Raw genomic sequence first — 13,521 nt, 5'->3', positions numbered from 1 at the left:
GGGGGGGGGGCTTTTAGACTGAAAGCAAGAGCTTTAGTTTGGTCAGGTCATGTGGCAAAGATGGCAGCCCACCAAGATCCACACTCTCTTAATAATAACACCATTCCTGGGTTACCTAGCCACAGACTACACTCTCCAGCTCCCCCTTACAGCCAGGTAGATCCAGGTGATTAGCTCCAGCCAGAATGCGGTGGGGCGGGGGGGGGGGGGGAGTGAAAGGTACCACTTGTGAGCCAAAGTGTCTGGAAGGCCAGTGAACTACATCCACAAAGCATCTCAAAGAACATTTGGAAGGAGAAAGCTGACAGGTGGAAGGGTCTGGTCCCCCATAATGCTGCCCACCACCGGGCTGGCCACATCTGTGATGATTAACTGCTATTAACACAGTCTAGAATCACCTGGTATCCTGGTCTCTGGATAACCCTGGAAGGGATCTTCTCAGTTGGGCTAACTGAAGATCGGAAGACCTGGGGTTGGATCATTCCATGGGCGGGGTCGTGGACTGAATGAGGCACAGACATTGGCTTAAAAGGACCGAATGAGGCACCATCATTTACCTTCCCTTTTCCGACTGCGGACACGAGGTAACCAGCTACGTCAAGCTCCTGTAGCCCTGATTTCCCCACCGTGGTGGGCTGTACTTTGAACTGAGCCCCCCAAATAAACCCTGTCTCCCTTGAGTTGCTGTCAGAATGATTTATCATACAGGCAAGCACAACACTCAGCCACTGGGTCTGGGGCTTCTGTGGAACTGGTGTCAAGTATGGCATTACCACACTCTAGATGACAGCCCACCCTCTGCTCCCAGAGAGTGCTGGTTCCCCACACACTGACGAGTGCTGGGGTGAAGGCCGCTCAGCAGCAACAGGAGCACACATGGGTGAGTACGGGCTAGTCCTTTTGCCGCTCTCACCCTGGGGGAAAAGATTGCTCATTCCATCTGTACTGGGCTCTGCCGGGTTGACCTATGTGTCACCCCACACAGCACCTGCCACACCTCAAAGGGACGTCATCCCTACCACTCTCCCTCCATCTTCCATGTGGTCACCAAGTGTGGCCTTCCCTTTAGCTACTGAGCAAGTCTGAACCAGCTGGGGTGCTGGAAGCCCCTGGTAAAGGAGCCAGACTTCTCACCATTTGGCATGGACCCGTGGAGGTGACACTGTGATCCTAACAAGGCCATACCGAGTGCCTTCAGCAGGTTGGCAGTTTAAAAAATGGATCATGAAACCACTTAAGAGAGGCCCAGACAGTTGCAGGCATGGGCCTCACATCCTTCTCCATATCAGTACACATAAGGAGAAGATTCAGGAACAATTGTGAAGCTCCTGCACATTTCCAAAGCCTCCAGCTGAAGCCTGGGTGCTTGGGAGTCCCTACGCTTTGAAAACGAGGAATGAGTGTCAGGGTTCCATGGCAGCCGTGTCCCACCAATGCTGGTATCCTAAGTGGCCACACCCTGGACAGACAGGATGCTGTGGGCCTCACTGGGTATTCCGCGTGCTCTGATTTTACGGAGGGGTTAACTGAGGTGTGGGCACTTGCCTAGCATCTTCTTTCATGGGGAATAAAGCTGGAGTTTAAAAGCAGGCAGGCCATCTGCACACGGGCTTGGCCACCACATTTAGTAACAGGGACCACCAGGGCAGGGACAGCTGGCCTGCTCACTTCTGATTACACGCCATGCCTTAGGAGGTAGAGTCTGAGACGTCTGTGCAAGTTGGCAATTATGGGCTCCTTGGAGAAAAGGGCCCTACGGTGCAGAGGGGAAGAAGGGAGGGTCCACAGATTTCTGCCTGGTAGCTCTGAAAGCTGCAGGGTGCATATCACTCCCCAGGCCTGGGATGGTGATGCAGTAGGCCATGGGGCTTTAGTGCTCTTTAGGCAGGACAGCCGGTGCACAGTCAGTGTTTGTGCCTGGCAGTGTCTGGGCTCCTCTCCTGAGCCCAGAACACAGTTAGTTGCCTGCTGCCCAGGGAGCAGGACCCACCCAAAGAGCTGTGACCCTGACACAGTAAGGCCATTGTCCTCCAGGACATGAGCTGAATGGCCCATTGAGGCAGAACAAAGGCTGCCCACAGGCTCTGGCTTGGCAGTGTGGGTGGCTCCTCACCAGGATGGGGTCCTCAGCCCGAGGTTACTTTAGGCTTGAATACACAGGTGATCCCATAAGGTGAACCTGGAGCCTGGGCCCATCCTGCCACCTGCCTTCAGGAGTGACGGGGTTAAAATTTGAACTCTAAAATCAAAGAAGCTCTAGAGGCTGAAGCAGGAGTGAAAGTCCAAGGCCCGTCTGGGCAACTTGGTGAACCAGTCTCAAAATGAAAATAAGAAACCTACAGTGTGGCTCGGTGGTAGAACACTCGCCTAGCATGTGGGAAGAAGAGAAGTAAGTGGGTGTCCCTTGTCCCTATCCCATGTCCTCACCCTTAGTTTCTTAAATGCTGTGATCTTGAAGGTTAATGTCTCTGGATGTCGCCGTTTAGACACATTGTCTAGCAGAGCTGACTCCTTCGACAGAGATATACCGCAGGCAGAGGGCCATGTAGGGGACAAGTGGCCATGCGAGGTCTGCAATGCTGGGCCCTGAAGAGGAGAAGCCTGTTCCAAGCCTCACCTCCTTAGAGTCCCCCCACTCCCCAGAACCTCAGCTCTAAGAGACGTGCTTGGAAATTTCAAGACTGGACAGCATAGTCAGATTTGCCCCACAAACTTGGTACAGGGTCCTTGCCAACTGCCCAGGCTGTGCCCCACAAGACCAGCCCTGCAGCCAAGCCTGGAAAACCACAGGACCTCATGCTAAGTTAGAAAAGCAGCTTCAATCTTGTCTCTATAATGACATTACTGTTGTTATTAAAAACAGACCCAGGCATGGAGACAGACTCAGTGGAAGCTTGCAGGCTGCTGGCATGGGCAGCCTCAAAGACCTTTCACCTGCCAATTCCCACCTTCCACACCTGCTATCCTCTCCCCAGAACCCCCGGGGAAAAGCAAGAACCAGAAGCCGATGAGGGAATACACCAAAACTTGCTTGTGAGGAGGAAAAGACACAAAGCTACCATTTGTGCCTGCTCAACTCCAGCTGAGGGGACCCAGGTGTGATGGTAGCACCATAGCACCAGAGACATGGGAAGGAAGGTCAAGAACGTGAGGTCAGCTTCCGCTACATAGCATGATTCAGAAGCCAGCCTGGGCTACATGAGACAGGGCAGGCTGAGGCAAGGGTTTAGGGAAACTAGAGTGGGGGCTTCCTTCCCCACATTAACTGCAGTATCTACACAGCACTTGGGTCGTTGAGCGTTATGAAATGTAAGTTACCAGGCAACACAGGGAAACTGAGGCCCAGAGATGTGAACGAAGTGACCTACATCCCCCAACCCCTTAACGGGAGGCTATGGAGCCTAGGAAGGCTCACTAGCCCTCTGCGACAGAAGGAAGCAAGGGGAGCACCAATCTAGCAAACACTGGCTCTTCCTGGACTGCACTTCAGCACCACCAACCCCTCCCCTAAACTCAGTTTCCTCATAGGTGGGGGTGGGGCTTTGGCTGGCCAGGCTGATGAGTTCTGATGAGGCTTTGGCCATATCTCATTTGTAGATGGCATGAGGAGAGGGCCCTGAGCTCCAGTCCCTGGTGAGTTGAGAACAATTTTTCCCAATGGCAGAGGGAAGCTCACAGAGACACTGACAGCAGTGCATGGAGGGAAATCCAGGGCCAAGCAGCATAAGAGTTGCCGACTTGAGTTGCATAGAGACACAGGAGGAGCTCCCCAGATAAGGAGCTGGTGCAAACCCCTCCAGGTTTTCCTACCTTCGGTCTCCTGGGTGTTAAAGGCTTCCTCCTGGGTTTCCTGACAGAAAGCCTGAGGTAAACACCGGGTCTAGAAATCTCCCTCCTACTACAAACAATGCAGGCTTAATACTCGTCCCCCACCCAGGGTGCCAAGATGGCTATGAGAAACCATGGGGCTTCTGTATTCTATCAAGTGGGCTCCACCTCCGATATACTTTATCTTATACTCACTCTCCAGAACAAAACCCTGTTCCCATTCAGGAAGCTGCTGTGCGATGAAATTACCCTTGGACCAATCAGAGGAGCCACTGCCTGAGGTCTCTTTCTAGGTGCACAGGTAAGGGAGGGGAGGCTGGTCAACAGAGGGATCCGCCTAGATACCGGACATTGGATGGATGGGCTAAACCCCACAGGCCAGACCCCTGCTCATCTGAAACCCGTGCATTTGTCCAGCTACAAAGCCTATGGGGTCCTGTAGGGACAGACAACTCTAACATCACACAGAGTAGTACACAGGCACAGGTAAAGAGACACCTACATCCTGGAGTGACGCCTGAGGGATTTCAGGAACCAAGAGACCATGCTCCCTCAGTACGTACCATGTGCAAACAGGGCAACTGGTCACTGCTGGGACTGCCCCTAGGCTGAGTGCCTGTCCCAAGACCACAGCTGCGAGCTGTGGACAGCCCAGAGGATATGCTGAACAGTACACTAAGAGAAGGATGGGTGTGTGGACTAGGTCTAGCCAAGCCCAGACATGTCCATCTTAGTCTGTAACTGAGTCTGGGGCCTGTCTCAAAACAGAGCCAAGCAGCATCCTTTGGGAGATCTATGTAGTTCTTGAAAATGTCTGACAGACACTTGCCAGCACCCCATTCTAGAGCTCCCCCTTTCTTAGGCTCAGATCCCTTCACTACCCTGATAGCTTCTACTTCGTTATTTATTCCTGTTTCCCAGTAGCCCCATCCTACAACCCTCTAGGTCTTAGGCTCAAGGCCCCACCACCACCCTAACAGCTTCCATTTCCCGAGTTCTCTGTGCCCTGCACCCACAGCCAAAAGCACACCAACCCTCAACACAGCTGAGTTCAGTCAAGAACATGCACCCCAAAACCCACCTAGCTATCTTAATTCACACCAAGGCGTGTTTGTGCCATGGGATGGGGCTACAGTGCAGCTGGATACTCAGATGAGGTTCTGTGGCCTTCTCTGCCCCTCTATGGGGGTGATCCAAAGAGTGAACAAGCCCATCTGAGGTGATCTTTTGCAAGTGGGCACAGCTGAATGTCACAAGATGGCAGTTGTGTGGCTCAGAGGCTAGTCCTGTACCTCAAAGGATAAGAGGATTATGTCCAGGGAGAAAGAGAGAAAACCTGCAGCTCTGACTTTAGAATCAGAGACAATGAATAAGAAGGACACTTGCAGGTCACTGAATCTGCCTTTCCCTCACCAGATGAGAAGGTGGACATGAGACTTCTCCACACTGACAGCTAATTAGCAACACACGACTGTCGAAGCCATTCTCCCCGAGACAGCCGAGGTCTGCGTGTCAACAGGGCGCTCTGAGTTTTCATCTCAACAACTCGTGAGTCAGGCTGACCCAGGCTGACCCAAAGACAATAGAAGAAGTCATGGCACCAGGCTATCTGGAGAGAGCTCTTGGTATAAAGTACCCTGAGTGGGACTGGGGCTGGGGTGGGGGGCTGGGACCTCTACTCCAAAATTAGAAGGATCTCCAGAATTAGCAGGGGGGGCAGTGGGGGGGGGAGAACGGAATCATCTTCCTAGTTCCTATATTCAGTCAATAGCGTGTTTGGCGTGCAAACATGAGGGTGAGAGTTCAATCTCCAGAAGGTACACAAAAGCCCGCCGTGCACGTGCACAGATAAGTAACCCCAACGTGGGGGGGGGGGGCAGAGATAGGTGGCTCCCTAGTGCTCACTGGCAAGTCAGCCAGCCCTAACAATATGCTATGGGTTCGAGGGAAGATCCAATTTCCCCCAAAAGAAATAACTATGGGGCTGGAGCAACAGCTCATCAGTTAAAGAGTACTTGCAGTTCTTCCAGGGGACCTGCGTTCAATTTCCAGAGCCCATAGAATGGCTGAGAAGCATGTGTAACTCCAGTTCCAGAGGATCCAATGCCCTCTTCTTACATCTCTGGGCAACAGGCACACCTTAGGGTAGCAAAAGAGCTGATTGTACATGCTGGTACAATAGAGGGAAGTGCCTCTATGTGGGCAGATCATCCATTCCAAATGGAGGAAAGATGGCATAATGAAGACATGCTAGACCAAAGCAAGCCAGAAAATCAGAAGTGCAGACCCCTGACTCTGCATCTCCACATGCCGTGCCAGAACTTCAGCTCCCTCCAGCTCTGTGGACTGCCACACACTTCTCTCTCTTGGGCTGGTCCCACACCCGGTCTGCAGCTCTCCTCAGCAGGCATCCCATGACCCTGGCATCCCCAACATCTTGGGGTTTCCAAGGCAATCTAGGCTTCACATTCACAGCGTCATACAATGGCCTTTCTGGGCCTCCACCCAGTGACACTCCTGATGCATGCCTGGCCTCAGTAGCTTTCCTTGACCACGGAGGGAGCACCCTACAACCCTTTCCTTATATCCTTGACTCTAAAGCCAGAGCCAGTGGCCGAAGCGCCCACGTTCTGCAGTTTGATGGGGCTGGAACTTGCTCCCCTTCTTCAATCACATCTGCGTCAGCTTTCCTTTGTAGCCGGATTCCTTCTGAGCTTAAGCTTTCCTTTAATTCCTTTTCACAGGTTGCAGCCTTAGCTGGGTGGGTCTCGCCCTGAAGTCACCACTCCCTTTTATCCATTTAACATGAAACTTTAATTTTTTATCTCCTGGAGCCCTGGACTCAGCTCTATTACACTTCCTGGTGCTCCTTTCTCTTCTAACTGTACATTTTGTACTTAATCTTTGTTCCAGCTTTCTCCTTTTCATGATAGATCTGCGTAAGAGTGATTACCAATAACCACATATCGGAATCAATACTAGGCTGTCTTGCAATTTCCTCTGCTAACACCATGAATCAAAAAAAAAAAAAAAAAAAAAAAACCTACTTCAATTTAGCTTCAGGCAGACTTTTAGGACAAGAGCAAAAAGCAGCTACATTCTTTGCCAAAATATCACAAGAATGGTCTCTAAGCCACTTACTAATGGTATTCTTCCACTCTGAAACCTCTTGAGCTGGGTGGGCCCCCACAGTTCAAATTGCCCCCAGCATTGTCTTCCATACTTCCATATTCCAATTAGGCCCTGCTGAAAGTGTTCAACCACTTTTCTAGTGTGAAGTCCCAGAGTCTTCCATCCCCCCACCCCCAAACCGCATGGTGAAGCCTGTCACTGCAATACTTGCTCCCTGGTACCGACCTCTGACTTAGTCACTGCTCTATTGCTGTGAGGAGACACCATGACCACGGCAACTCTTATAGAAGAAAGCTCAGTTTCAAAGGCTTGCTTAGTCCCTACTGGGTGGCAGGAAGCATGACAGCAAACATGGCAGCCATGGTGCTGGAGAAATGACTGAGACTTCTACATCCTCATCTGCAGGCAGAGAGATGGAGACTGAGTCTGGCACAGGCTTCTGAAACCCCAGAGCCTACCCCCAATGACACACTTCCTCTAACAAGGCCACACCTCCTAATCCTTCCAGTCCTACTATACAGTTCCACTCTGGGTTACTAAGCATTCAAATATAGGAGCCTCTGGGGCTGTTCTCATTCAAACTACCACAGTGTGAACAGAACTCGAACTGCTCTGAGGAGATAAGATGTCACTGGACTGGGAATTCAAGAGTCTTGTAGGAGCTGGTCTTCCGAAATGACAGGGTGTCTCGAGAGAAGAGAGAGACAGTGAAATGCACAGTGACAAGAAGAAAATGGCTAGCTTAAGGAACAGCAGTAAAAGGCAAAGCTAGAGCATATGAGTGAGCAAGGAGCCCACCTCCAGGGGGGATGGGAAGACATACACCTCCGTCTTTTGCAAAAACAAGTATCTAAGACTCAATGGCGATGGTAACATTACCAAATGCCTCCAGGAAACCCCATCCTATCTGTGAGCATTTTACACTCTCGGGGGGCCATGGTCATCTCAACAATCCTGAGCTAGAGGACACTGTGATTTACAGGGAAGCCAAATGGAGCCCAGTGACTCATCTAGGGAGGCTGAGCAAGTCGAGAGCTGTAAGCAGAACCTGAACACAATTCTGTAGACCAGGTGACAAATCTGTGACCTTGAAGTCAGGATGAAAATCTGTCAGGATGCTATAGTATGAAGGGAGGGGAGAGAGGAGCAGGGGGGAGCAGGGGGGAGCGGGGGGGGGGGCTTCATTTAGGGAGATCAAAATTCCTACATCCTTCCAGTTAGATTCTATGGGAGTTTCACTCTATAACGTTACTCTGCATCTCTGAAGGGTAGGGGTATCTGAGTCCTGGGTCCTACACACACTGCTCACTGTCCAGGACTCATGGTGAGAATTTTCCACCACGCCCTATGTGAAACGCTAGGGCACAGTAGGTGCTCAACACATTTCAACTGCCAATCACCTCTACAGATCGAAGGTGGCCCTTCCTCGATTTCTCATAATTTGTTTCCTCCCATTGTACAAATAGGAAAACTGAGGTATATGAAAACATGCTTTCCCACAGGTCACAGGGCTCTTTACTATAACACAGGATGAATGAGGGCAAGGGACCTCCCTCCAACCCGAGCGTTGGAATCCGAAAGTTCAGCGGATGGCAGTAGCGGCCACCGAACCATGAATTTCAGGTAAGTCCTCCAGCGAACCTTGCTGGGGTGGGTTTATTAAAGAAGAGGATGTAGGATACCGGATGGGAGCAATACTTTGCGCTGTCCCCCTGTGTGGTGGGCACCATGCGTTTTGTGATTGGTACACAAAAGCTCTGAGGCCCGCTGGATCGTTCCCAGCGTGCAGATGAGGAAACTGAGGCTTTCACCGGGAAAGCCAGAGCAACAACTGGCCCTGCACACGACTCCCTGCCAAGAAGCCCCGCAGCGGACCGGCCACGCAGGCTGCCTTCTGCCATTAGGCAGGCTGTGAGCAGATAATCATCTTCACGAAGCGCGACCCTCCTCCGCATCACCCAGCGGGCGACAAAGGGCTGAGTTCTGCGCCAGGAGCCTCCCAAAGCCCCGTTAGGGCAGCGCCGCCACCCAGCCCCGGCCTGGCAGCCCTGCCCCCTCTCCCCGCACACCCCGCGGCAACGCGTGACTCAGCGGTTCTCCTCGGCGCGCGGAGCCCAGCTCTCAGCATCAGCATCAGCACGCCCGGGTCGCACACCTAGCCTCTGCCTCCGGGGTCCGCGCGCCCGCCGGGAGTCGCCGCGCCCGCCTCATTTCCGGCGGAGCTCGGCACTGGGGAGGCCATGCCCACGCAGGATCCTTGGAGCAGGCACCCACGCGCGCCAGCCCCCGGGACTCAGCGCCAGGGCCCCTCCCACCGGGTCAGCCACCTGCTTAAACCATGGACACCCTTCCAACTAGGCCCACAGCCCCGGGGAAGAGGCGCCTACGCTGCCCGGGAAGCTCACCAGCACCCGTATGCAGGCGGGCTACTGTGGCTAGGTCTGGTACTCCCTCACTGCAGCCTATTCACTTCTCCGGCCCCTGGCTGAGCTCTGGAGCTGTCCCCACCGTTCCTGTGGCCAGTCAGGGCCTGGGGACTCCGGAAGTTACCGTCACATTAGCAAAGGACACCGATCCTCTGAATCCCACCAGCCTTTGGTGGGGGCTGACGCACAGGGCCAACTTAGGGGGTTTTAAACGCAGAACCTGTTTGGGGTAGCATGCCCCACTTTTCCAGAAAACCATGAAGGTCTGGCCAAGCTCCTGTCTCAGTAGCACTACCTAGGAATAAAACAGAAGCCCCTACGAGCCTCCTTCCCCCTCCCACGCAAGGGAACTGCCTCTGGAGGCCAGGGAGGTGCCAGGGCAGCTGAACCCTAGAGGATCTGGTAATGGAATTTTTCCCTCCTGGGTCCCTCTCTAGGGAGTGGGCAATCTAGAAATTTCTGCGAGCTCTGGCCCCGCTGAAAGGGCAAATGAAGGATTTTTAAGCCTTTCCAGGTCCTGGAGATTTCCACGCCAGATCTGCTGTAGCCTTGGGCTTTGTAAATGATAGTCAGGGCCCGATCCAATGCCACCCGGCGGGGGAAGGACAGATGCGGTCCCGAGGGCAGCACGGAGGAGGGCGCTGGGCAGCGGCCGAAGCCCCCGGGTTCCCTCCCTCCCGGCCCGGGGTCGGGGTGGGGGTGGGGGGGACACGACACACAGCGCGCGGTCCAAACCTTCGGAGGGCATTCGGTGCGACGGCATCCCCACGCCGCGGCCGGCCGGAGGGGGTCTCAGACAACACGTACGTTACCTTCTGTCACATAGCTGTGGTCCCGCAGGAAGCTGTGGTTAATTTTCCGCGTGTCCGTGTCCTCGCCCATTGAAGGCCGCGCCCGGTGCCCTGGGCATGCCCCGCCGCCGCACACCGATGCAATCCGCAGAGGTCGCGCCGGGCGCGCGGGCCATGCCGCCGCAGCCTAGCAGGGTCTCGGGCCGCCGGGGCCCGGGAGGGCGGGCATCGCGGTCGGGTGGTCGGGGATAGGCGGGCGGGCGCCGCGCTCAGGCGAGCGTACGGCGGGCAGGCGGCGGCCGCAGCGTGGGGCGGGCCGGGGCTCGGGCGCGCATCCCGGCCGCTCCGTTCGCGCTGCGTCCGGGCGCCTGGCGGTGGCGGCGGCGAGGGGACGCGCGCGGCGCTGAGCCGGGCTGCGCCGTGGCGGGGCCGTGTCGCAGGCCCCTCCCTCCGCTGCACGCCTCTCCGCCCCCGGCCGTGCAGCCATCGCGCAGGTGGAGCTGATGCGCCGAGCCCCGCCACAGCGGTCACCTCCGGAACCAGGGACACCTATCTAGAGTTGAGGCCACCTTGGTGGCCAGGTGTTGCAATTAGGGACAAGGTGGTTGGAGGAGAGACTTGGGGGGGGGGGGTCGGGAGCGCGAGGATATCGCGGCCCTTTATTAAGGAAAAGACCGGAGGTTTTCTGACAATTGCGGGGGCAGAGGGAGGGCCCCCAGCACGCCTTTGGGGACAGAAGGTCAGCACCCCATAAGGCAGAGCTGGATAATTCGTCTGGGGGTGAGTTACCCTCTGTCCTGTCCACCTTTCTATTCCGGCACCTGTATGGGGAGCACTGAGGCTGGTTGGCTGTGTTTGCTCCTTAGAGCCTCTCTGCCAAGGAAGGGCCGTCTGACTTCTTCCCTGCCTCTCATCTTCTTCCCTTCTAGTTCTCCTTTCTTCCTTCTCCCTTTTCCTCTTCTTCCTTCCCTCCCTCACCTTTCAGTACTTCCTTGCTCCCCCTCCCTTTTCTTCCTTTTCAGTACATATCTCTTTGCTTCCTTCTTCTGTTCCTCCCCCCCCCCTTTCCTCCCTTCCTCCCATACTCATCCAGGTACTTCCAGCATCCCACGTGAGCCAGGCAGAGGGAGGAGGGGCAGCGGGAGGGGGGTGTGCTCACCTCTTTAACCAAGCAGCCACCCCCTTCTACCGACTCCTACCTTGAGGAGTTTGGAGCATGGGCCTTGGGAGTGTTGATCCTCCACCCTCCTGGGTTCTCAGTACTTTCTGCAGCGACAGGAGTGCAGCTTCAGCCTCCTTTGGGAGAGGCTAGACAATGAGGTAAGCAGGGAGAGTAGGGAAAGGGGGTACTGAGGCTGCTCCTCCTTCCGAGCTAGCCTTTGGGGCCCTAGGCACCTCCCCAGTACAGTCCAGAGGATGTTGGAAGGGAGAGGATGGGCTAAATGGACTCTGGTTTCCTGCTGGAGAATGAGGGCATCCAGAGCTAAGACTGATTCCACAGAAAGGCCTACTGAGGACTGCAAGGAGTAGCAAGTAACCCCAGAGTCCTGCAGGGAATCCAAGGAGGGAGCAGAGGAAGGCTAAACCCCCTGAGATCTGGAGCTTGCCCCAGCCTGGACTTCTCTACCACAGAGCAGGCCACCATTATCCACCTCCCTGCCTGGGTTTAGATTCAGGTCCAAAACACCCAAACAAGCTCACTCCCCAAGGGAAGGTGAATGGCAACTACATGGTCTCCCCCTGCCCTGGCACGTTCTCCCTTCCTAACACCTGCTCTGCTTACCCACCCCACATCCTTACCCAGCATGCCCCTCTGCAGCCTCTCCTCCTCGTAGTATTGCTATCGTGATGAGCAGCACCCTCCCTGTGTTCCATCCCAGTCGCCTGGTCTCAAAGGGATACCCACATCTGTCTGTCTGGCTAGCTTTACCTGCCTGAATGCCCTGGACCACACAGAAGACAGCCTGCCGTGACCAAATGCCGCAGTCGTGGCTCTGAGCTGTGCTGAGGATCCCAGATCCCATGGTTTGCAAGCTGTCATCCGCCCTTCTGCACCTGCAATATCCTATTTTCCTCAGGGCTCACCTGCACTGGCTCAGTGCTGGGAGAATTTTTGCTCTGGGGGGATTAGGCAAAATTCCCATCCTACCCCACAAGGACCCAGTGACAAAAAGCTGGAGTCCACCAACATTCACCCGGGAACCATTGCATGTATTAGGCTTGCTCGTCGAGCAATGAGTGAGGGGTATGGATGACCTTAAAGCAGCCACACTGGAAGGTCTGCACCCAGCAGAGATGGTGGAGACCCATTCCTTAGTCCTACCTTACCTATATACTCTAGCCTTTCCCTGAGAAGCCCCCTTCCCTTTAAGCCACACAAAACTGGAGTAGAATTGAATACAGCCAATTGGGAGTGGCAGTTGGATACACGGGGGAGGGTCCTAGAACTCTCCCACCCTTCATTCCAGGAGGAAAGTCAGCAGTCAAGCAGCCCTGGAGGGATGATGCTTTGAGAGTGAGCAGGCCAAGCTGGCCTCCTGATGGTGGGTGAGCTTAGCTTGGAGGATGGTCACTACAACACTCCCTGACTCTCAGTCTGACCCAACACCTGTAGCCCTCAGCCATGGAACCCATTGCCTCTCTTTTACTCCTGTGCATGTCCATTGCTGCCCCTGGAAGAAGCATGAGCCCCGCATACTCTCTCCACAGACTTCTGCCTTCCTGCATTTCACCATGAGTGCCACTGTGCCCCTACTGTGCAAACATGTCCCCATAGTAGGGCAGACCTTGCTTCAGTGGGTCATGATGATGAAGAGACAGCTGGCACTAAGCTAGAGATGTGCCTGCCAAGGTCCCTCTGAGCCTCCACTCCACATCCCCTTGAGCTCCAGCCTCTACATGGCCCATGCTGGGAGAATCTACACGGATGCCCTCTCTTCCTCCCTCCTCGGTCACTGCCACAACTCTCTGGTGGCTCCTCCTAAGAAACTGTCCAGTGTGTGTGTGTGTGTCACTGATCAATGAGTGTTTCCTGTGTTCCTTCTGACATCCAGAGGGCCAGGCTGTGTCCCTAATCCTGAGGCCTGGTTCCCTGAGGCAGGCCTCCAGGAGGGGTTAGGATTTGTGATGTGGATAGTAGCTTTACAAGAAAAGACAGAAGAGTTTGCTTAGCTCCTCTCACCTATGGCCTTTTAGGTCACAGGGCACTAGGTGAGAGACATCGACTACCTCCAAACCAGGAAGAAAGCGCTCTTCACAGAATCTCCATCTTGAACTTGATCTTGGACTATGCCCTCCAACTGTGAGAAAATACATTTCTGTTGCTTGAGGGACCCAATCTATGG

General features: G+C 54.5%; 1 protein-coding gene and 1 long non-coding RNA gene across 4 annotated transcripts in view; one reads left to right on the top strand and one right to left on the bottom strand.

The window, feature by feature from the left end:
* The window catches only part of Ppp2r2c (protein phosphatase 2 regulatory subunit Bgamma), an 89,236-nt gene extending 78,657 nt beyond the window's left edge, over positions 1-10,579 (bottom strand). Inside the window, exon 1 of one of the 2 annotated variants that reach the window (XM_029477624.1) lies at positions 10,122-10,579. In XM_029477624.1, coding sequence (XP_029333484.1) covers positions 10,122-10,149 — 28 coding nt within the window. In that variant the 5' untranslated portion in view covers positions 10,150-10,579. The remainder of the gene's footprint in view (positions 1-10,121) is intronic. The other variant, XM_021162830.2, reaches the window with a different exon arrangement.
* On the top strand, positions 2,048-5,430 carry LOC110294531. 2 transcript variants are annotated; one of them, XR_002377947.2, is made up of 3 exons: positions 2,048-3,309; positions 4,031-4,129; positions 5,245-5,430. It is a non-coding gene; the product is annotated as an uncharacterized LOC110294531 (long non-coding RNA). The 2 variants fall into 2 exon arrangements; XR_002377946.2 differs by having other exon boundaries at positions 2,339-2,389; positions 4,054-4,129; positions 5,245-5,290.
* Positions 10,580-13,521: the final 2,942 nt, after the last annotated feature.

The sequence above is a fragment of the Mus caroli genome, chromosome 5, assembly GCF_900094665.2.
Source record: "Mus caroli chromosome 5, CAROLI_EIJ_v1.1, whole genome shotgun sequence".
NCBI classification, from domain to species: domain Eukaryota; kingdom Metazoa; phylum Chordata; class Mammalia; order Rodentia; family Muridae; genus Mus; species Mus caroli.
This window is presented reverse-complemented; position numbering and strand designations above follow the sequence as displayed.